This window comes from Ornithodoros turicata, chromosome 2 (genome assembly GCF_037126465.1).
Source record: "Ornithodoros turicata isolate Travis chromosome 2, ASM3712646v1, whole genome shotgun sequence".
NCBI lineage: Eukaryota > Metazoa > Arthropoda > Arachnida > Ixodida > Argasidae > Ornithodoros > Ornithodoros turicata.
In genome coordinates, this window is record NC_088202.1 from 44,672,265 (window position 1) to 44,694,723 (window position 22,459).

A 22,459-nucleotide genomic window follows, 5' to 3' on the forward strand; every position below is an offset into this window, starting at 1 on the left:
GGTGGAGTATAGCCCCTGGCGATGAAACTCCCCATTCATCGTCTTAAAATAACGTTATTGTCATGGGTGCGTTGCAGTTGTTCAGGTGTCAGCGTATTTCATTACAGAAATTCGAAGCGCTGTGCACGAAGAGCATGCATGCACTCGCGTGACTTATCACACACGCTGTACACTCTTACCTGAGTTACTTCTATTGTTACTTTTAGACCGTTGTTACGTGTATTTAGAAGTAACATCGGCTCAAAGGAAGAGGTAACACAGGAAATTGCGAATTTTAGAAGTAAATTGGGTCTCGAAGAGCTGGGGCAGAGGTAACCTGTGGGGAAAACCCCTGTCTTCTCCTGGTTACTTGTACGTGTTACTTCTAGTGGGAGTCCGTTACTTCTACGACGTAATGCGTTCGCAAACAATCACAGCCGCTTTTGATCGCTTTTGGTCGCTTATCTGGCAACAGATTACAGTATCACACGAGAAGGGACACTACATCGCGTCCTCGTGTTTTGTCGGTTGCATCTTTTGAAATGTGACGCCTCTGTGGCTGACAAGTTAAATCACGCTCGTGGTTGTAGATGTGTTGTGAACTGCTTTCAAATGACGTTTACAAACAAGGACTTCTGGGGAGTGCCGAGAGGCAGATGCAAAGAGTGCGAGGACTGCAAGAAATACACAGTGGAGTCCGGCAGTCGTCATCTAAAATACGAATACTGTGCGCACAGCCCGGTTTCACATAACAGGATACGTGAAATAGGTAAGTGCGTATTTCATCATGATCGTTCTAAGTAGATTCGCTGTTGGTTCCTGTCGTATGGTAAGTCATACATGATGTGCTGTCTGCGCATATGTAAGCTGTTGGTCGCAGTGTCAACGCTCGGCCTTAGCGCATTCTGCTCTCTCTTGCCAGCTTTGCTCTCTACATCGACTTTACTTTGTATCTCTCCGTGTCGCCTTCTTGTCCCAGCATCCTTCATATGCTGAAAGGTATATGATACCTATAGATCCATTTTCACATTGGGTTTTGTGTAATGAAATTTAACTGCGAGCAAATTGTTTCCATTCAGCGTTGAAGAAGAGCGATAAGCGCTATAGTCTGTGTGTCGCAGCAATTACAACGAAGAGAAACTGAATTTTTCGTAGTACATTGTTCTGAGAAGTATTTAGTTCTCTTATCGTGGGGTTATATTTTTCATTTCATTTTGTTTTTTGTTTTTTTCTGACGGACTTAATCGATTTTGGTGTATGGGCTAATTGCTAAAAAACTAAAGCCTATAGTTAGGGTTCGTGGTTTTCGGCATTTTCCGAAAAATGCCGGAAAACACCCCCCGAATGATTTTTTTCAGATTCGGAATATTCCGAAAAAATCCGAATTTCTCGTATCCTGACAGCTGCCATTTCTGGAACCGCAAAGGGAAATCCCCTTGGAATCTCCCTTTGTCGACTATTTCTCGAGCGTGGCATTATCTTCGGGCTGTGCCCTTGTTTCGTTGTGCGTAAGCGCTTATGGGAGGATGACCTCAGCTCTGTTGATGAATCTCGTATGTATCATATAAAGCGCGAGTTTTTCGAATATGCTGCATGCCCTGCCCCTCAGGTGGATATATCTCCTATTCAATTTTGGACGACCCGCTCCAGCACATGGCCTTTGTACTGGCTATTCCTGTTTCTATCGCTAATGTTGAGCGCGCGTTCTCTAAACTGCGTGTTATTAATCGCAAGGAGCGAGCCGCTATGACAGATGCGAACATGATGATGTACGCTTGCATCTATTACAACAAGAGGTAGTCTCATTGTTTGCTGGTTTGGCACAGGCAATAAAAGACATTGTTAATGAAACCATAAATCGATTCACTTCTTTTCGGTTCGTTGTTACTTCGCCCGCAAAATAGGTTCTCCTTCATGCGAAATAAATAGATGCCCGTATTCGGGCATTTATTTTTTGGGCGGAATATAGATGCCGAAAAAATTCGATTTATAGTCCCCAATATAAATGCCGATAAACACCCCCCGAATTGGGTTGAAAATAAATGCCGAAAACCACAAACCCTACCTATAGTCGACTCACTAATGAAACGATGCGCGATATGGAATTCCTCATGAATAGGCAACTGATTGACCAGTGCAGTAATTTTATGATTGCGTTTCTTTATGCCCAGGTGTGTGTGTGGGGACGATTAGTATTTTCTTTACTTCTTGATACGGCTTGATTTTGATTTGTTCAGGGTCGTGTTGTCAATGACAGGTTATTTCGTCGTCTTACTGGCTGGTTGATGAATGGACTCAGTCATTTTCTGGCTGATTGCCTTCCTAAATTTCACTGACTTCGTGGTGAATGGGTCGACTGATGACTTGAGCCACTGTGATTGGTCGATGTGGTTAATTGACCGGAATGGTTGCCCACATTGATGCCTTAATTGATTGTTATCAGTGGTTTGCTAGTACAACTGAGAAATAGATAGCATCTCGCGAATTATACCAATGAAGAAAGTCAAGACAATCAATCAGTCAATAACACCGACTAGTCAGTAAACTGTTAAAAAATAAGAAATCGATCACTGCTGCTACTGAATTACATTCAGATGAAGTTATCTACCAGGCAACCTAAATCCCCATCTCGATGAGTCAGGCAGTGGAGGAGCGGGTGGGCTGGTGGTAATTAATATGTCAAAGGCCTGCAAACTAATGTCGACTGATTTTCCTCAGGTGGTGAAGAACATGTTCAGGACGTGAACTTGCAGCCACAGGAGGCATAGCTGTGACGTTTTTCATGGTATTTATTTTCTTACATATAACGACCTGCCATCCACAAAATATTTTGCCATCTGTGTTTGTTGGAAGTTAACAGTTCAGTACTCTCTTCTTTTTATGTGCATGTACCGCTGGGCTCACAATTATGCTGCATTACACCTTGCCTTGAGGAAGTTCAATGTGAACTCTATACTGTGGCTGGTTTCATCCCTGCCGCTACATGTACAAATATGGAAGCTCGTGAACTGGAAAATCCCCCGTTTTCGGCAAACGACGCTACGATACCGAACACAGAGTCTTACAACATATCAGGTATTTACATTTTTTGCATTCATTACCCGTGCTTGCACAAGTGTAATTAAGATCTGCTTTTGCTATTAATGATGTACCCAAACAACGTGAGAACGATAAATAAGGAGTGCCCATTCCATTTTAGATATTTATGGTGGTGAAAGCGGCACCGTCCCCACAGCAACAAGCAAGAATGAGGAATGAGGACAAAGTCGGAGTGCTGGCATGCCGCCCCTGCAATTTTACAACACAATATATCACGCGATTCTGTAAACACATCAAAGCCCCTTTGGAGCTGTGTTCATTCTACATAGTCTCACATATGCCACCACATCGAGAAACGATATCTTCGTTATCTTACGTTGCCAATGCTGGGTTGTGTTTTCCTGATATTCACAATAAAATACGTGCCCAGGAAAGCCCATGGTCATTGTATTTTGGTATGTCACCCGTGTCGTGGTTCGTGTGTGCCTGCATGCAATTTGCTGCATGCATGCACGGACGCGAGGAACGGGCGGGTGCAGCTCCGGAGCCCCGGGAACGGTGTTACTTCTAAATACACGATGCATCTGGTTACTTTTAGAGAGGTAACCCCGGCAGGGGTAACGCTGTACCCATCTAGTGTACAGGTAACAATATTGCAATTTTTTTACCTTTACTAGAAGTAACCGGGCCAAGAGTGTAGGAGCGACTGCACATAAGAGATTAACACAGCAGTTTATTTACTTCCACCGTACCTCACAAATTACAACAGTGGAACAAATTGGCATATTGGCGCAGGTTCTGCATCCGCTTCTTCGGCACAGCTGAGCGACTGTGAGGGGAACCTGTATAGCACAAGCGCATTGTTCATAGAAAATACATGGTTTTTAGATTTATAGGAGCAGCCACACATACTTTCTTAGTACGTAATGGCACCAGCGAAGTAGCAATGCAAGCAAGTCTGAGTTGTCTGATGCATGCGATACGAATGAACAGATTTTTCCTCAAAATAAAGAGCTTACTTGTGAAAAATTAGCCCACGTTCTCTGTCCGTGTGAAGTGCACTCAAAGCTGCAACAAACTGGCATGACATGCCCTTTAATTTAAAGGAAATTTTAAAAAATACGGGCAGCCCCGCTTGAACTAAATGCAGACGACAGGACGCGTTGGGCCCACCAATATGGCGGCCGGTGACCACGCTGTCGAGCACCCTATGCGCGATCTAGCCTATACTATAGAGATCAGTGGGCGTTCATCAATTTTGCACAAAAAATCCACTAGTTTTGCAGGTCGCGAAAGGCATCAATTTCAATCCCGTCCAATACACTTGCCACCCAAAATGGCGCTGCCCATGTTGGATGGGGGGACAAATAATGAGGGTAGGTTGATTGATGGCGCCCCGTATGTTTCAGCAGTGGTTTATCCAGAATAGCGAGTGCGGGGGGGGGGGGAGTCATTATTACAGTTACGTTGTAAAATTTCGATGCGCCGTTGTCTACAACGTTGAAAAAAATAACTGTCGGTGGTGCACAGGAATGGGGTAACGGAGACCCTGAAAACAAAAGGTCAAAAGTATTTACATGCGCGGTTCCCAGAACGGCTCCAGTTTCCGAATGACGGCATTCCTGCTAATCCTAAATCTTGTATCCTAATCCTAAAGCTGCTTGTCTTCAGCTTCTTCAGCTGACGCTACTACACTCCTTCCATCTAAGTTGAGCCGAACCGCTGGGGTGGACGACGATCCCTGACAGGGTACCTTCGGGTCTGAGGGTCGTCTTCGGAATCAGCATCACCACCAACGGCGGAATGGCCAGGAAGCTCACCGTCGGGCGAGATACCGAAGTCTAGTAGATCCGGCAGGCGAATCTTGAGATCATCCGCATGCACCCTGTGCTCCTTATTATCCTCGGTGGTAACAAGATAGGTTGGGCCCCCTAACGAGCGGTTGACAGTACCCCGAAGCCAGTGATTCCTTCGTGTCTTGTCCTTAACCCAAACCTCGTCACGATCAGCAAAGCGTCTGTTCCGGGTGTGAGAATCGTAATTACGCTTTTGCCGATCCCTTGCTGTAGTATTCGGATGGTTTGGGCGAAGGAGGTCGAGTTCTGTGCGGAAGTGTCTTTTGTTGAGCAGCTCGCATGGCGGCTGTTCCGTTGTGGCGTGCGGTGTTACCCTGTACTTCAGCAAGAAATGGTTAACTCCCGTTGCCTGGTTCCTCCCTCCCTTCTGCCGACGAAGAAACTGCTTAAACGAGCGGACGAGATTCTCTGCCTGCCCGTTAGATTTGGGGTGATAAGGCGGCGTTAGGATATGCTTGATGCCAAGGCGATTCAAGAATCCTGTGAAAACGGATGAGGTAAACTGCGGACCGCTGTCGGTGACGAGTTGAACCGGAAGTCCGTGGGCAGCGAAGATGTCACTCAGTGCTTCCATAGTAGCAGCAGATTTGGTCGACGTTATAAGCTTCACCTCGGGCCACTTGCTGTAAGCGTAGACTACCACGAGATAGCTTTCGAAGTCCGCGAAATCGGCGTGTATCCGGTACCACGGCTGCGTTGGAACTTCCCACTGATGCAGAGGGACTGGCACCTGGTGATCTGCTGAAGCGGCACACGCTCCACATGAGCGACAAGCCAGTTCAATATCCTTGTCCATTCCCGGCCACCATACATATGGTCGCGCCAACATCTTCATTTTGGTCTGGCCGATATGCCCATCATGTAGGAGGCTCAAGACAACGTCCCGCTGCTGGGAAGGTATGACAACACGCATACCCCATACGACGCATCCCTTTTCCGTTGTTATTTCCGATTTTCTTGCGGGAAATGCTTGTAACTCTGGATCTCTTTCGTGAGAAGGCCAGCCTTCCATGACGTATCTGTACACTCGGGAAAGCACACGGTCAGTTGCAGTGGCCTGGGCGATTTCTGACTCCTTCAGAGGAACTTTCTCTATAGCGATAGAGAGGACGGCAGAGATCTCCGAAGACCCAATTTCCCCGACGAAGGTGTCGTCCGATATGGCCGCATCGAAGTCGTGATCTGGTCCAACTGGGAGTCTGGAAAGACAGTCTGCATTCCCAGATTGAGCTGTTGGCTTGTACAGAATATCGAAGGAGTGACCAAGAAGAGTCAGAGCCCAACGCTGCATTCTGTTTGCTGCTGTGACTGGTATTCCCTTCTTTGATCCGAAAATGGCTGTTAACGGCTTATGGTCGGTGAATAATACAAACTTTCTCCCCCGGAGATATTGGTGGAACTTCTTGACACCAGATATTATAGCCAACGCCTCCTTCTCAGCGTACTTCTGTTGGTCAGGAGTCAAAGTCTTTGAAGCGTGGGCAATGGGTTTATCTTCGCCGTTGATCTTGTGATAGATCACCGCTCCGGCGCCAATCGCTGATGCATCAGCAGTGAGGTAAATAGTCTGACTCGGGTCGAAATGAGTCAGAGAACTCAGAGCCTATCCGATGCTTGATCTTTTCAAAGGCATGGACGCATGGCGGTGGCCATTCCCACGCTACATCTTTCCGTAGCAGTCTGTTCAGAGGTGCACACAGATCGGCGAGTGCTTTGACGTATCTGCCGTAATACTGGACGAGACCAAGGAAGGCTCGAAGCTCTCCGACGTTCTGCGGGTCTGGCATTCCCAGGAGAGCTGACACTTTCTTGGATGATGGCTTGAAACCCTTTGCCGAAACCATTTGACCGAGGTATTCCACTTCGGGTTTAAAAAATTCGCACTTTTGTTGCTTGAGTCGGAATCCATATTCTCGAAGTCTTTGCAGTACCGCCTCTAGATGAGCGAGATGTTCAGCATCCGCGTTTCCGGTGACAATGATATCATCAAGATAACACGCTACTCCATCCAAACCAGCGGTAACCTGTTCCATTGTCCTCTTGAAGATTGCAGGAGCTGAGTAAATCCCAAAAGGCATCCTGTTGAAACGGAACAGACCCTTATGTGTATTTACTACCAGTACTTATCCTTGGCTTGTTCATCGAGTTCCAACTGCAAGTATATGCTTCTGACAGGTCCAGTTTCGAGAAGTGCTTTCCTCCGTTCAGCTTTGCAAATAATTCTTCAGGGCGAGGCAGGGGGTACTGCGCGACGTCAAGCTGAGGGTTCACAGTGACGCTGAAGTCGCCGCAGACACGAACTGCACCCTTGGGTTTTGGTACTACCACAATCGGTGTAGCCCAATGAGAAACCTCAATTGGTGTCAAGACTACATTATTGAGTTGTCTCTCGAGATCTATCTTTTTCGACGGCCTCACGAAGCGCAAACGGGATAGGTCTTGCCTTACAAAATTTGGGCTTTGCTTCAGCCTGGAACTGCAGCTGCACTTTGACCTTCGAGCAACGGCCTAACCCTTCCTCAAAGAGGTCTTCGTAGTCGTGAAGAATGTGTGACAAATCTCGAGGGGGCGTTTGAATTTGTCCAACAAACATAGCATTGAGGTCAGGCCTTAGTCTTCGGATCCATTCTCTGCCAAGTAAACAAACGTCCTCGTATCCGGTGAAAAGTGCCCGAAGTCCTTGTGTTTCGCCGGCAACAGTTACGTTGACCAAACGTTGGCCTTTTAATGGTATCCTGTGGTCGGTGAGGACCTTGAGTATCTGAGGAGCTGGATCCAATTTAGGCTTTCCCAGCTTGAGCCAAACATCTTCACCCAAGATAGTGTAATAGAAGCCAGTGTCCACTTGTACTTGAATCGGTATTCCGTCGATGATACACGTTAAAGCCTTCTGTTCGTGTCCAACAGCCAAGACACTCGTAATTGTTTTCACAGAGCAGCGGGAAGAAACTGTTCGAGCAGTCTGTCTCTTCTTCGTGAGACACATGCGTTCGATATGACCCATTCGGTTACAAGCTCTGCACCGCTCTTTGTTGAAACGACAGGACGCTTCTGAATGGTTAGTGTTACCGCAGCGGAAACACCTTTCTTGCGGTCGGTCACCGCCACTTCGCACTTTGCTGACGGTGCTTAAGGTACATGAAGCTGACGTCTTCCCATCCAACTGACGAGATTCCTGTTCGACCCTCAGACAACTTTCAGAAATCCTCAACGCTTTGTTGATGTCGAGGTCAGTTTTCTGGACTAAGCGCGCTCTAATACGTCGGTCCCGCAGACCAACAATGAATGCAGTGAGTAAAGAACAGGCCCGTGGTCAGATTCCTTTTCACACTCACAAAATGATATGATTGACCTAAGCCTTGCAAGGAATGTCGTCGGTGTCTCGTGCTCCTCCTGGTGCGCGGAGAACAACTTCGCACGTTAGAATTCCTTAAAGCGCTTCGGGGAAAAATGGTCGTCTAACTTCTTCAGGAGGTCGACGAAACCTCGGTGATCTTGTTGGGTTGGACTAACGAGCGCAATATCTCAAAGTCCCCGGCCCCAAAAGCGCAATCAGAGTGCTCCTTTTGTCGACATCTGATACGATTCCGGAAACGTCGAGGCACACTTGAAGACGGATCTGATACAATCCCCAGTCTTCATTCCCGGGATCGAATGGTCCCGGGCCGATGAACCTTGACGCCGTTGTCGGAGCAGAGTCCAACTGCGGAGAAGTTCCTGGAGTCGCCGGGGGTGCCATCCCAAGGATGATGTCCTCTAGGAGTCGATGTAGTATTCGCTCGTCGCCAGTGTAACGGAGTCCCAGAAAACAAAAGGTTTAATCAACCGACGTATTTACATGCGTGGTTCCCAGAACGGCTCCAGTTTCCGAATGACGGCATTCGGCCTAATCCGCTGTCACGTGCCCTAGCACAGGTGCTTGTCTTCAGCTTCTTCAGCTCACGCCATTACAAAAGGGAAGCAGGGGGCGTCGTTCAACATTTGGAGGATGTTACGGGAGGTAGTGTAGGGGGTAGGAATAAATCGCAGTGGGGAGCCTACATAGACAGAATGACGTAAATGCAGGCTAGCTGGTGGATAAATTCCATGATAGGCAAGCCTGAGCGATGGGCAAGACACGTAAACAGCCTTTGAGCCAACAGTTTTTGAGCCTTCGTGTTTGTGTTTGTTTACGTGTCTTGCCTATCGCTCAGGCTTGCCTATCATGGAGCCTCCCTGCCTGTATAGGCCCTGCCTGTATAGGCCTGTATAGGGAGCCTATACATACGCTTATGCATAGGCTCCCTAAATCACGGAGTTTCATACTGACCTGGCGCTGTGATCGACTTCTTACTCACCCTCACCAGATCAGCGTGAGGTGAGGGCAAGAGGGGGAGTTCGCCCAGTTAATGGTCCCCGGTGCTATTCACCTTCTACTCTCCCAGTGCTACTCACCTCTGAAGCACAGCCCTTTTTAGCAAAAGAATAATCTTATTACTAGCGGCTTCCGTTGCGAGGATAAGAAAGCTCCTCTCGAACTTTTATGACTCCCCAGAGTGGAAAGCATTCGAGTCCGACCACTTTGTACTCTCATGCAGCATCTCCTGAAACACTCACAGGGTACGATATTAGAAGAAAAGGCTTTTGCTAGAGTTCGGTGAACGTAACGGAGCTGGCTGTGCGAATTCTGTCGTCGACTTTCCTAGTTGCATTTGAAATGTGTGAGAGGCAAAGAAAACGAACGCACGAGTGAATGAAATGAAATCGTTTCGCTGCAGGGGGGCTCGAAAGTGGTCTGATCGATTGTTTCCAAACGAAGCGCGAATAAAAGCCAGGGCCTTCACAAAATGTGTCATCCAACGCCGACGCTGAGAAATCAATCTAGCTCAACGCTTGCGATGCGTTTTGGGCTGCGGATGAAAGCGAAGGTGAGGACAACACATAGAACACAGTAATTCGGTCAAAGACGAATGAGGACAGTGAGGCAACACTTAATAACAGCTCAGGTTCCAGCATTGTTCCTGCAAAGTGAAAGAGAGCGTGAAGGTTTATTATCTTTGCGTGATCCCCTGCATGATATTTTACATGTTTAGAGAGACGATAGCAGGGAGCAGTTTCAGACACCCTTTGGATTTCGCTTGAATTGCATGAACCATGTGTGCAACGGCTAGCCTCCACCAAAGTGGACAAGGAGCATATCTTTCGTTGATAAGCTATCATTTGGCAATAACATTCGTGATATATATTCATATATATATATGTATATATCATTAATAATCAGGATACGATGCGCATGCCCCACTAAAGCCATTCGATCGAGGACAATGACGACTAAAGTCCACCAGACCCTCACCCTATTGACATCCGTACGGAGGAACAACAAAGCTTGAAGAAGAACACGGGCACGAAAAGTATGAAATGGAACATACCGCGATCGTCATTTGGTGCCAAAGGGTTGAGACTGACTAGTGCGATAGGTACCCTGTTATATCACACGGTGCAAACGTGATGAGTGAGTATAAGTAAGTAAGTATTATCTGAAAGAAAAAAAAGGAAAGAAAACAGTCTTGGAGCAGGGTGCCATTTGGTTTAGATTCTGTCAGACGCAACGGTGTTTAAAAGCGGCAGTATGTATGCCGCTATCTTTTAGGAAGGCGCAGAGTGCCTTCAGAGCTTTAACTTCTTTGTCCTGTGTAAGCCATCTCACCGTCACTTTACAAAAGGAGAAAGGCCTTTCGTCGAGAGCTTGGAGGGATCGCTTCAGTCTTGCTCTTGCTGGCTTATAGTCTGGGCACTGCATTACGATGTGAACTGTGTCTTCTGGCACCTTGCATCTGCTGCAGTGATTCGAGGCCACCATGCATAACCTGTGCTTCGTCGTCGCGGTTTATAACGTGATAAGTGAAAGAAAGGTCAGCGAGTGCCCGGTGGCGAGACTCTACCCCACACCTCTTTGATTGCCGTTTCAGCTAATTCCATTGAGGCTTGAATTTACGTCGCGAGTGAATTCCGGTTATTGCAAGGTCTTCTCGTTCACACCACCAAACAAGCTAGCTGTTTATTTCCGTTAAAGCAATTCTAAATTGTCCAGAATTAGTGCGTACTACAAATGTCGAGGCATTTGACATTAAATGAACCTCTGTATGCAATAAGGGGATAAGCCGAAAAAGCCCAAACCGAGAAAAGGGGCCTGGGGCTTAATCGCAAGTCCACCTTACGAGCTAACGAGAGCAACGGTGATCGTTGAAACTAGCGCGAGACGAGTTGAAATCAATTGCAATATAGTATATGCTGAAGGGCACTCCTTAGGAGGGCACCAGCAAACTTCTATGGCAATGTCTTCATTGACTTTCGACAATAAACTTTTTAATTATAAAACCTACGAGGCTGTCCCAATGAGAACATCTGGTCCCTCCGGTTCCTTGATACCAATGCCGTTTCCAGAACAAAAATCCGTTCGATAGGTCGTCCACAACAAATTTGGGAAGGAAAACCTTTATATTCTATATTTTGTTCATTGCGCATCTCAGAGACGCGTTTTCCCTTCGCCCCCGGCGAGCGCGTCTCCGGTTCACTCCGGTTTGCTAAAAGTGTTCGCGCTGGCGTTGCCCCCGATACGATCGGGCACTTCACCGTATTTGTTCGCATTCACCGTATTTGTTGCCGATCGGGGGCTGCAAAATCCGATTTGCTAAAACTCTCTAGTAACACGCATGCATTTCCCGTCTCTTACCGTCCTGTAGCTGGTCAATAAATTGCAATACGGTCCTAAATTTTCTTTGGCAGGTGCATACTGGTATGTAGATTTAACTGCAGCAAAAATAGTCAAAGGCGGATAAGTCGACTTATCCTCTTATTGCATACTGAGGTTCAATTCTGAACATAAATATCGAAAGGACTGGCACTGAAAAGCACTGAGCACGAAGAACCATCCATAGGTGTAGCACTGTGTCCGGTAAGACATTTCTTCAAGACAGAACTAACTTGGAATACGGGATAAGAAACACAGCTGACTAGCTCGAATCAAGCACTTAGCGCACTATCATGCGCTGCGTATAGTATCATGCTCACACGGAGCCTGCATATACGAGTGCCCGAATGATGATCAAAGTTTTGCGTGATATTTCTTTTCCACGCGCGGCTGCGTATAAGATATGGGACGCCCTAATGGGTAGTCGCTAAACGGCCGCCTTGTCGTTGCTTTCTTCTGTCGGCTTCTCCGTCGTGCCTCTTTTGCAACGCTATGAGAAACACACAATGTCCTTGTAGATGTTGCAGCCCTCCTCCTCCTCCACCCAACCGCTCTCCCTCAGGGCAACTCATCCACTAGGAGAGGGAGAGAACAGTGCGTGTCTGTTTATCATCCAAACGCAGCTTGCGGGATTACAAACAAGTTATGTACGACTCAGTCAGCTCATGTTTTGCCGTGCGTGACATCCACTTTCTCACACAATCAGGCTGACGGATGTTCACTCGTACGCGATTCAAGCATGGGAATGTGGCCGAAAGAAAGTCTGGGATCAGGACTATATCGGAGTACTATTCAGTATAAGGAAAGCTGACGTAATGGCCTCCTTCGTATTATTATGGTTATGCGTCCGAGCTGTGAAATGAGACTCGGGATTCCACAGTGACTTCTCTTCATATTGGTCGGGAAAATTGTTATATTGAAACATCGGTGGGCAATAATACTTATATTTTTATTATAATACAGATGTATAATACACGTCAGAAATACCTTTATTCTGTGGTATTATAAAACTCGGTTAAGCGAGTAATACACTGAAATCATCCCAGTAGTTATCGAGAATAGAAGTGGCATAAATAGATATATACACCGAGTAATTCTCCGATCACGTTTTATTTTATACAAATACTGGTTGCGTTGTTTGTCATCAAATACTTGTGTAAGACATGGGCAAGGGGATAATTAACGGTGATATGCAGCGGTGACCCTCCCAGGGTAGAAGTTGAAACCCCTCGGTAAGTATTACATCTTCTAAAGTATTATGATCAGTATTGTACGTATAACGCCGTTACAGTAATCGTTACTTTTTTTTCGGTATCGGAGAGCGGATCGCGATACTTTTTTTAAATCGGTATCGGAAAAGTATTTCCTATACAAATTTACGGTAACGTATCGTTACCGATGCTGATACTTTTTAGTGCCCCACCATTCCTTCACCGAGCATATTTCTTACTCCTATTCATTGTCGCTGGCCCGCCTAGCGCTTGACAAGAAGCCTGTGGACACGCCTACGTGCTCCGTAATGGGAATTATACCAGACACATGTTCACTTTTTTTCTTCGAACCTGGAGGAAATAACCACGCTGCGCTCAACAAAAGAGTTGAGGTCAGAGAACAGAGGTCAAGTCCTTGAGTGTGGGCTCTGGATTCCAATGCTAAGCTGCCGTGTCGCACTGAGTCACGCTCACATATACTGTGGTATTGTAACGGTCACATCCCGACCTGCCGAATCCCAGTTCGCCGAATGCAGTTAAGCGGAATGCAGTATCTTTGAGGGGAAAGGTCAACCCCTTTCGGCAAGCTGGGAAATGAGCTTTTCGGCCGTTGGGTATGGTGGGGAGAGAGAGATACATGATGACGATGATACTGGGATGACCTAGGAAATGTGCGAGAATCATTGAATCACTTAGTGAACAGTGGCTGGAGAACTATAGAAATGGTGTTGAAAGATTACATCCACCAATCACAATATCATTAGTAATATTTATGACGAAAACCTCCGACTAGGGAACCTGTATAGCAGCACATGCAGATAAGGCCACAGCTGAGGGGGACGTCTCTATATCAAACTTCTATTGTGTGTGATCTTTCTACGTTCCCTGGTCTCCGGGGGTTTTCGTATCGAATCCTTGCCACCAGCTCGCATGTTTTCTCCACATTCTTTCATTAACAATATGTGTGCTGTTTAATAATTTGTTCATCTATAGAGTAACAAAAATATCTCTTCGAGACACCTCAGTCCGTTAAAATTTCTGTGCTAAATTTAAAAGTATTTTATTACGGCTCCTAGACCTAGAAGCCGTAAGCTCTGCGTCTCTATCGTGAGAGGTCCTGTCGTAACGTTGTGGTTGGCGCTAAACGCCTATTAACCAAATTACAGCGAAAGCGTAATGCTTATCAAGGCAATGAAATGCTCCGTGAGAAATGAACGTAGGAAGCACAGAACGTCCCACGAACAATCGAATTGGTTGGTTGACGGCGTGTTAGTTACTGAGCGTTCTGCCTGCCGTTGCGCGGAAGGCAAGTTGCACTGGGAGGCAGGACTGGCGAGAAGGGGGGGGGGGGGGGCAGCCGGGGATGGAGCTCCGGGGTCCGGGCCTCTTCTGGGCCCGTAAGACCCATTGCCCGACGGTTGCTAACACCACGAGTCGTGAGGAGGGGGCCCTGGCAGGACTCCTCTGTAGTCATGCATCCCCGGGATACATAATTTCTCACACCGGCCCTGCTGGGAGGACAGTGCGCCCTTGGGCCAGCTTCATAGGGAACCTTGCCAACATCTGAGGAGAAGCCAGAGAAAACGCCCAGACAGCGCATTCGGGTCACCTCTCAATTTCGATGTGGAAGGCCATGGTCTTAGCCACTAAGTCACGTTGGTAAAGTAAATTCGGCGAATTGAGAAGGGACATGTCGGTCATTCGGCCTGTCGAACCAGCACACTTGGAGGTCGAGGGATTATGGCTGTCTCCCGGCCTTCAATGCACTCGGCGAGTTAGGATTCGGCAGATTGGGAGGACACGGTATTGTAACTTCGGATAGGTTTCCTTAGTCATAGGACTCCACGGTATGTGTGGGCCTGGCACTAACGTAATTGTGATATTGGCCTCTGTCAGCTGCCGGACAGACCACGACCTGCTAGGATGGCAGAAGAAGACTTTGAGGACCAGCTATTGATAAAAGTCACGCAAAGTGTCCGAGCTACATAGTAAATACGGTGCCTTTTACTACAGATCCGTCTTCTCCAAAGTTGCTGTTATACAAATGAGGTGTTTACGTAAACGAGATTTCTATGTTGTTTTTGACTTCGGTATTTTCAACAAAAGCATCGGGCAAAGTATCGCGTAACTTTTTATGTTTTCTTTGTGTGTGTGTGTGTGACGGTAGAGGTACTCCGTTACTTTGAAAAAGAAATATCGATATTGGTATTTCGTTACGTTTTATTCAAGTAACGAGTACCGGTATCGCGATAGCATATTTTGGTAACGGGTGCAACCATAGGCGCCGACTGCGGGGGGGCGCGGGGGCCCTTGCCCCCCCGGAACATGAACTAGGGGGGGGGGGGGGGGGCGCCGCCTCCCCCGGGAAGTCCTGCTAAGAGGCTGACACCAACCTTTGAGGCTCGGCGCGCACGGGTCAAAAGAGCGAAGAGGCACAAACCAAAAATGAATCTTGCAATTTGTAAAATATGTATCCGCCCACCATACTCATTATCACAGTAGAAGGTGAGGCGAAGAAACACAGAGGATGACACAACACATAGCCTGAATTTCGCCCAAAGCAATCAGATCAGCAGTCGAAAAGGTACCAGCAGTTGCCAGTGAGGTGTAACGGTAGGATCTTCGTAATCTTCATATTCGTTGGGAGCTGGTTCAACTCCCGCTGCTCCATTTCATTGACCATATTCATTATATTGCGCGCATTTCGGGTCAGGCGCATTTCGCAGGATTTAATACATTTTGTTCTTTTTGCACTCAGTTTTCAAAGGCGTAATGCCTTCAGTTGTGCACATGTTCACTGTTTACGTTCTCTCTGTTTTTTCTGTTCTTCCTTCCTCTTATTTCTATACCAGTTCTGCATAGTACATCATAGGATCCCGCAAGAGTGTGTGATTCTTCAGCTTTAGTTTTGTGTTCTTCATTTTTCTTTTCCTTTACATTCCTTCTTTTATCCCCCCCCCTCCCCCCCTCCCCGCCAGAGTACTTACTTCGCGGTACGCCCTTGCCCCCTCCGGGAAAATGAAAACTCTCCGCCTCTGGGTGCAACACTTGTTATAATGCATGTAAGTACTAAGTGTGTCAAGACGGGCTAGTCGGTGAAAGTCCATGATAGAAGGAGCAAGCACAACAGAGACAACCACAACACACAAGCTCAGAAATGCACGTAATATACTTCCATTTTTGTGTCCTACAGATACAATTACACTCAGAGAGTGAGCATTATAATACAAATGCTCGAGAGTATTGCAGAAATAGTATTAAATACAAAATATTACAAAAACTACCCACCGTTGCGTTGAAAATCATGCCTGGAACGCATGCTTGGAGCGAGAGTCACTGCTGAGCTAACACCAACTTTGCCCGCGTGGCGGCGTCACCGTAGCTGAAAGTTGCCGATACTTTTTCCCACTTTTGAGTCTTCTGGCACGCTGCTGGTTTCCCACAGCGACGCTTCAGAAATACCTCCGCTGGTTGGTGGTTACTCCGTAACGTGCTGAATACCATAGGAGGTGGTGGGTTCGGTTCCTACCACTGGCTATGTGCTGTCTGATGTACCTTCCAGACGTATGTCGGCACAGTGCAGTCGGCCCAGGACGCATACTAACCCCCTTGTCTTCCCCTCCTTCCTGCTGTCCTCTCCATCTGTCTACGTCTTGTTACTTCGCTCACAGCCACAGTTGCTTCGCGGCGCTAACACGGAATAAAAAAAAGTCCGGCGTGCACGAAATGAACTGCGAGATAAGAGACATCCGATGAATGGTATCTACCGCAAAGCTTGACAGTTTTTGCATAAGTATTCAGTAGGCGAGGCTCAGTGTGACCTCGTATTTTGAATCGGAAATGACGGAAAGTGACAGGAAAAAACTTGATAGATTTTTTTTCTTTATTTCGTGCTATCCCCGCGAAGCAACTGTGGTCATGAGCGGCATACAGTGACGTGGGCAGATGGAGTGAGGACAGCAGGAAGAAGTGGGGGAGGGTCAGGATGTGTCAGTGTTGTACATATATCGCCGTTACAAGTAACGCCGTTACAGTAATCGATACTTTTTCGGTATCGGAGTGCCTATGGCGATACTTTTTTAAATCGGTATCGGAAAAGTATTTCCGTTAAAAATTTATGGTAACGCGATCTCCGTATCGTTACCGATAACGATACTTTTTAGTGTCCCACCCTTTCTTCACCGACCATATTTCTCACTCGTATTCATTGACAGTGGTCCGCCTAGCCCTGGACAAGAAGCCTGGACACGCCTACGTGCTCTGTAACCGGAATTATGGAATTATACCAAACACATGTTCACTGTTTTTCTTTGAAACTGGAGGAAATAACCACGCTGTGTTGAACAAAAGAGTTGAGGTCAAGCCTTTGGCAGTGCGCTCTGGATTCCACTGCTAAGCTGCGGTGTCGCACTGAGTCATGCTCACATATACCGTGGTATTGTTAACTTCGGATAGGATTCCGTGGTCACTGGACTCCACGGTATGTGTGGGCCTGACACTAACGTAATTGTCATACTGGCTTCTGTCAGCTGCCGGAGAGACCACGGCCAGCAAGGATGGCAGAAGACGACTTTGAGAACCAGCTATTGACAAAAGTCAAGCAAACTGTCCGAACTACATAATAAACATGCTGTTTTTTTTACTGCAAAACTGTCTTCTTCCAATTTGCTACACAAATGGGGTGTTCACGTAAGCGAGATTTCTATGTTACATCATCTTCGTCTTTCAAACAAAAGTATCGGGCGAAGTATCGCGTTATCGCGTTAAAGTGATCCCCGTTCAGCCGAATGCACTATTGGAGCCTCTTTGCGTACTCGTCAAATGTTATGACGAACAACAAAACAAATAATGATATGAAAAATAAGGACAGCAGCAGATGTAATAAGCCGAAATTGGAAAGTGCAGACAAATGTACGTAGCAGACGATGTTGTCATCTGCTAAGTGGACCGAGCGACCTTGCGAAAAAGTAAATTGAAAGTAACTCGTTACTTTACGAAAGTAGCTTAGGAACTTCGAGTTCATTTTCATTATCTGTAACTTCGTTAGTGACTTAATTACATTATTTGCACAGCAACTTAACTGGTAACGAGTTCCTTTTGTCGAATGACCTCACTCTTCCTCATCTCTGGTTAAATTTAATAAGAATATATTATAAAGTTCCGTGATATAAAGAAAGAATGATATAAAGTGAATAATGAATAAATGCATATATTATAAAGCTCCGAGATGCCGTTGGTTGAACACGACTATAATAGCGAATTAGGCAACGCGCCAGAATAAAGTTTAGCCTGTCGTAGTTTCTCATATAAAGTCAGATTTCTGACTGTAGGATGGAAGAAGACGACGTATAAACGTGTGTAAACTGTGAACGTCATTCTTTGCAAGCCACATTTCATCTTCGTTGCGCTTAAGATAACATCGAACGGGAACAGTGATGAGTGTATTCAACGACACTTCGCTGTGCACCAGTATGTCAGCAAAGCGAGACCGTAGTCGTATACGCAATATTCACCCGCCTTCATAATATCGAAGCCAATGACGACATAAGTGAATAAAATTCTGCACCGAATCCAGACAATGCTCTCACATCTGTCAAACTTGCTCGGTTTTCTGTGGTTCGTGCAAGTGGTATTTCAAGTCGTGCTTTGTGAAAAGACTTGAATGCGGGAAAGAATCGTTATGCGGTCTTCCATCAATTTTTTTTTTTTTTTTTTTTTTGCTCTTATCCCAAAGAGGGATTCGCAGTCGTCTTTTCGAGACCGTCCACGGTAGCAGTGCGAGTGGTGACTTTCGCTTTAAAATGATGAGTGTGTTTTGCAACTGTAAGCGCAAAGAAACAGCGAAAGTTTTGGATGGAAATGCTCGCCAACTTTTCTTACGAGTCGACAAACTACGTCTACCTTTCATCACTATTCATTTTTGTTTCACATTATGTGTAGGTTCGACGCAATGTCGCTAAATGCGACCTTGGTGTTGTAAGCGTGCATATATTAATAATTAATAAATCGTTGTCTCACGTTGCGACAATGATCCTGCGCGACGACAGATGGAGTGGTCTGTTGGTCAACGTCGGGTCAACGTTATCCACCTGAATAGGGTCGTCGGAAGGGGGAGGGCAAGGGGGGCAGCTTCCCCTTCCCACCGATTATTTAGCACGATTAGTGCTCCCTTTTGGTTGCAACATTGCGTGTCACAAATTAACGCTAAATGGACGGGTCGATCTCCAAAGAAATTAACACTCCACAAAATTACGAAAAACGAGGCATAAAGAATGGAATGTCCAGTAGCACACTGACCATCACCGTTAGTAATGTCATGTGTAATATGCCCCCTTATGTGTTCCTCAAGTTAATACTTCCCTCAAACTCGCCGTGGTGCGGCTTGGACTCCTTCTCTCCGAGCCCTTAGATGCGCGGCCGAGTTGATACCAGAATAGTTTCCGTAATCCTAGCAGCGGTACGTAAGTGCACAGCACACGCGTTAGTTTAGTTTCAGTATCCGTTGGTCTGTGCCTTTCTCAACAAATTGCTCTTACATAAATACCTATGCCTTGCCACCAATGAGCTGTAATAGAAGGATCAGTGAACCACATTAACGACTGAACCACCGAAGTAAGTACACCCAGATAAGCCCTCTACTTCAACAACCCACCGAGCAGTGAGAGTGCTAAGCTGGATCCTACTGGTTGTCGGGCCAGGTATTTTTTGCGCACCTTTAAAGAAACACTAATTACTACAATTGCGCAATGCCAGCAGTTTATTTTTGACTGGCGAATTCCCCGTTTTCAAACAGGAGCGCGCTATTCCGGAGCGGAATACCCTGCAACCGCAACCGCAGTTGCATAAATATAGAACGGACACAATCCAAAGTAATGAAGGCACAAGATGAAAAGACGCAAATAACACACAAACGCAAAGCATGTGTTGATGTTTTCTGAATCACTGAAACGCTTTCACGTGAATACCTGCGCCGGCGCCGCATTGGAGATATGTTTCAGGCCAGAAAATGTGAATGTGTTACACATTCGCCCTCAATGCTCTTGTGGTCAAATATATCCAATTTATAACAACAATCATGTCACCCTCTGGACGTGCTTGCAAATTGCGTGCGTTTAAACCTACTCCTACTACTACAAACGTTTTCTGTGAACAAAGAAACCGCGCGCGAACACCGAGCAGACGACGCTCTTTTCTTGAAACGTCATCACAAATACCTGGTAACGATTGGTACGCGCTACAAAAGCTTACTGCGCATCGCTGCGTGCGCACGCCGACGAATCCAGCCAGCGAAGTGGTTTTGAGCGTGACTGAAAGTGAAATAATACTTTCCCGAGAGATAGATTAATTATAAGAATATTCAGAAGCCGTTGCTGTTTATTTGGCGTCTTTTGTTTTCTGACACACAGCCACTGCGCTTCTCAAAATGAAAAAGTCGTCACTTTTTAGTTCATTTATATGTTACGAGATGGCGGTAGCTGTATCGTCAACTTCGTGAAGGTTGATGGGATTGCATGGCTGTCGTCCGCCATGATGGTCTTCGAAAATTTTCTTCTGTACCTTCGAGTAAACGTGCTATTATGCTCTCTTCATGGAGGTGAGACACCCAACTTCACCATGGAATAAACCTAGAAGCTTCATTCTTTGGAACTGAACCATAAAAACCCGTCTAGACGGGTTTTTTGGACTGTTATTGGCCTTGCAATCATCTGGCCTCGTGGTTCTCTCGTACGAGGACTAAGGGCCACTCGGCAAAGATGAGCAAGCTATCGTTTCGGGCTCGGGCGCTGGACGCCTCGAAGCCCATGCCTATATACCGGTCGGAAGAAATACCAGATCTTCCGGATTTTGCTGCGATTAACAGAGCCGTTCCACAAATGCCAACAGGAATGGAAAAAGAAGAAGAATGCGTAAGTAGATTTCACAAAGAATCTGCTCTCAACTCTGATTGGTTGCTTGCTTGTAATGGCGGGTGGTTAAATCGTATTTCGTGTTTAGCATGATACAGTTTGTAGGTATTTCGTGCAGTTGCGTGACTGACCAGTTGTATTTACGTGACTAATCACTCCATTGAACTTTTGTGTGTGATACCACGGCGTGAGCACTGTTTACAAACAACTGGGGCCGGTACGGCTCTTCAGTGTGGCAACGCCGCAGTGCGCTAGTTCTGCTATTGCCCTGCATGTTTTCACCGTTTTCTTTTTTGTGGTGATTGCTGTTTTGCATCCAAGACGGGAATTAGTTTACTGATATTGCATTTAGCTATACAAAATACTTATTTGACATAATACCGCGGAGGAGCGTTGTGCGACTGCTGTTGTATTAGCAACGCTGCCACGGTGCTGTTAGAGCTCCTGGTAGACAATACATGTATAATTGAAAGGCAACTTCAGTATATGATAATGGTGTTTCCCAAATGTGAAATGCTGGCATGTTATGTGCCGAACAGCGTGAACACTGTACTGTGGTGCGTGAGTAACGTTCAGTGCGCTTTGTGGAAAAGCTGTGACTCAAAGTGACTGACTATAAGTGTGCTATATTTGTCTTGCTGACAAACACTGGGAGTCATTTTTCGTGAAGCTGAATATTGCATTAGATGTTGCAATACTTGTAACTTTCAAGAACATACCAACTGGCTACCTACATATGACAACATTGCTGCAAAAATGTGTCTGTAGTCATTCCAGTTTAAAGATGTCATAAATACACTCGTTATTTGAATTGTGTATCGCCTAGTGAGCAACAGAAGTTTGTATCTCTAAATTTCAAACCAGGGCAACTCGTTACTGTAGCTGCGCTACTTTTCTTGGTAACTTTTAACATAACTCGTTGCTTTTGAGCTCAAGTAACTCCTTGAGGAACTCGTTACTTTTTTTTTAATTAGCTTGGGGAAATTTTCAAGTTTGATTGCCGTCTACAAACATCACTCCCTAGTGATACGAAGCATGCACACCGATGATACGTGTACAGTGCGTCCGACTCCCTTGTTTTTACGCTGTGAACGTTACACCTTGTTTTGGCCGTACATTAGGAGATTCAAGTAACCTTTATCATAGCGACGAGCAGTGTATTTATAATGACAGAGGGTGCTGTGCAGCAGGATTAAAACTTGGCACAGTTCTATGCAACATGCGCATACAGGCCAACTAATGGAACCTAAACTTTCAATGCCTGCTTTGTGCTCCGTTCAATAACCTTATGAGGACATCAGAATGATCATATCCCTTCATAGAGAAGCACATAGAGGTGGACTTCTTTCGTAATCTCGGACATTGGTACAGTTTTTTTTTATATCAAAACTATTGTAGAACGTCTTGCATTGCCCATTGTGAGATCAATATCTGAATTAATTACAGAAAGGTCGGGAACTAAAAAGTGTATATTAGGTTGCAGGCAACTTTAAAGTAACTTGTTACTTTTTCGAAGTAGCTCAGCTGCTTAAAGTAGTTCATTTTCATGACTGTAACTTCGTTAGTAGCTTAGCTACATTTTTTGCACAGTAACCTAGCTGGTAATGAGTCCCTTTGGTCGAGTAACTTCCCCACCTCTGTGTCAAACATGTGAGCAGGATAGCTTGTTCTTGCTTGAATAATACTTTTCAAGTTCAAGCTCGAGTTTCCAAATTCATTGTATATAGCAAGACCTAA

The 22,459-nt window shown here is 46.0% G+C and overlaps 2 protein-coding genes across 2 annotated transcripts in view; one reads left to right on the forward strand and one right to left on the reverse strand.

Moving 5' to 3' along the window:
- Window positions 1-4,722: 4,722 nt before the first annotated feature.
- LOC135384583 (uncharacterized protein K02A2.6-like) lies at window positions 4,723-7,878 on the reverse strand. Its single transcript, XM_064613779.1, has 4 exons — window positions 7,323-7,878; window positions 7,048-7,243; window positions 6,539-6,953; window positions 4,723-6,441 (listed from the first exon to the last, which is right to left on the reverse strand). The coding sequence occupies exons 1-4, from the start codon at window positions 7,876-7,878 to the stop codon at window positions 4,723-4,725; spliced, it is 2,886 nt and encodes a 961-aa protein (XP_064469849.1).
- A 12,414-nt stretch (window positions 7,879-20,292) lies between these two features.
- The window catches only part of LOC135385345 (enhancer of polycomb homolog 1-like), a 41,549-nt gene continuing 39,382 nt past the window's right edge, over window positions 20,293-22,459 (forward strand). Inside the window, exon 1 of the mRNA XM_064614621.1 lies at window positions 20,293-20,722. Coding sequence (XP_064470691.1) covers window positions 20,570-20,722 — 153 coding nt within the window. The 5' untranslated portion in view covers window positions 20,293-20,569. The remainder of the gene's footprint in view (window positions 20,723-22,459) is intronic.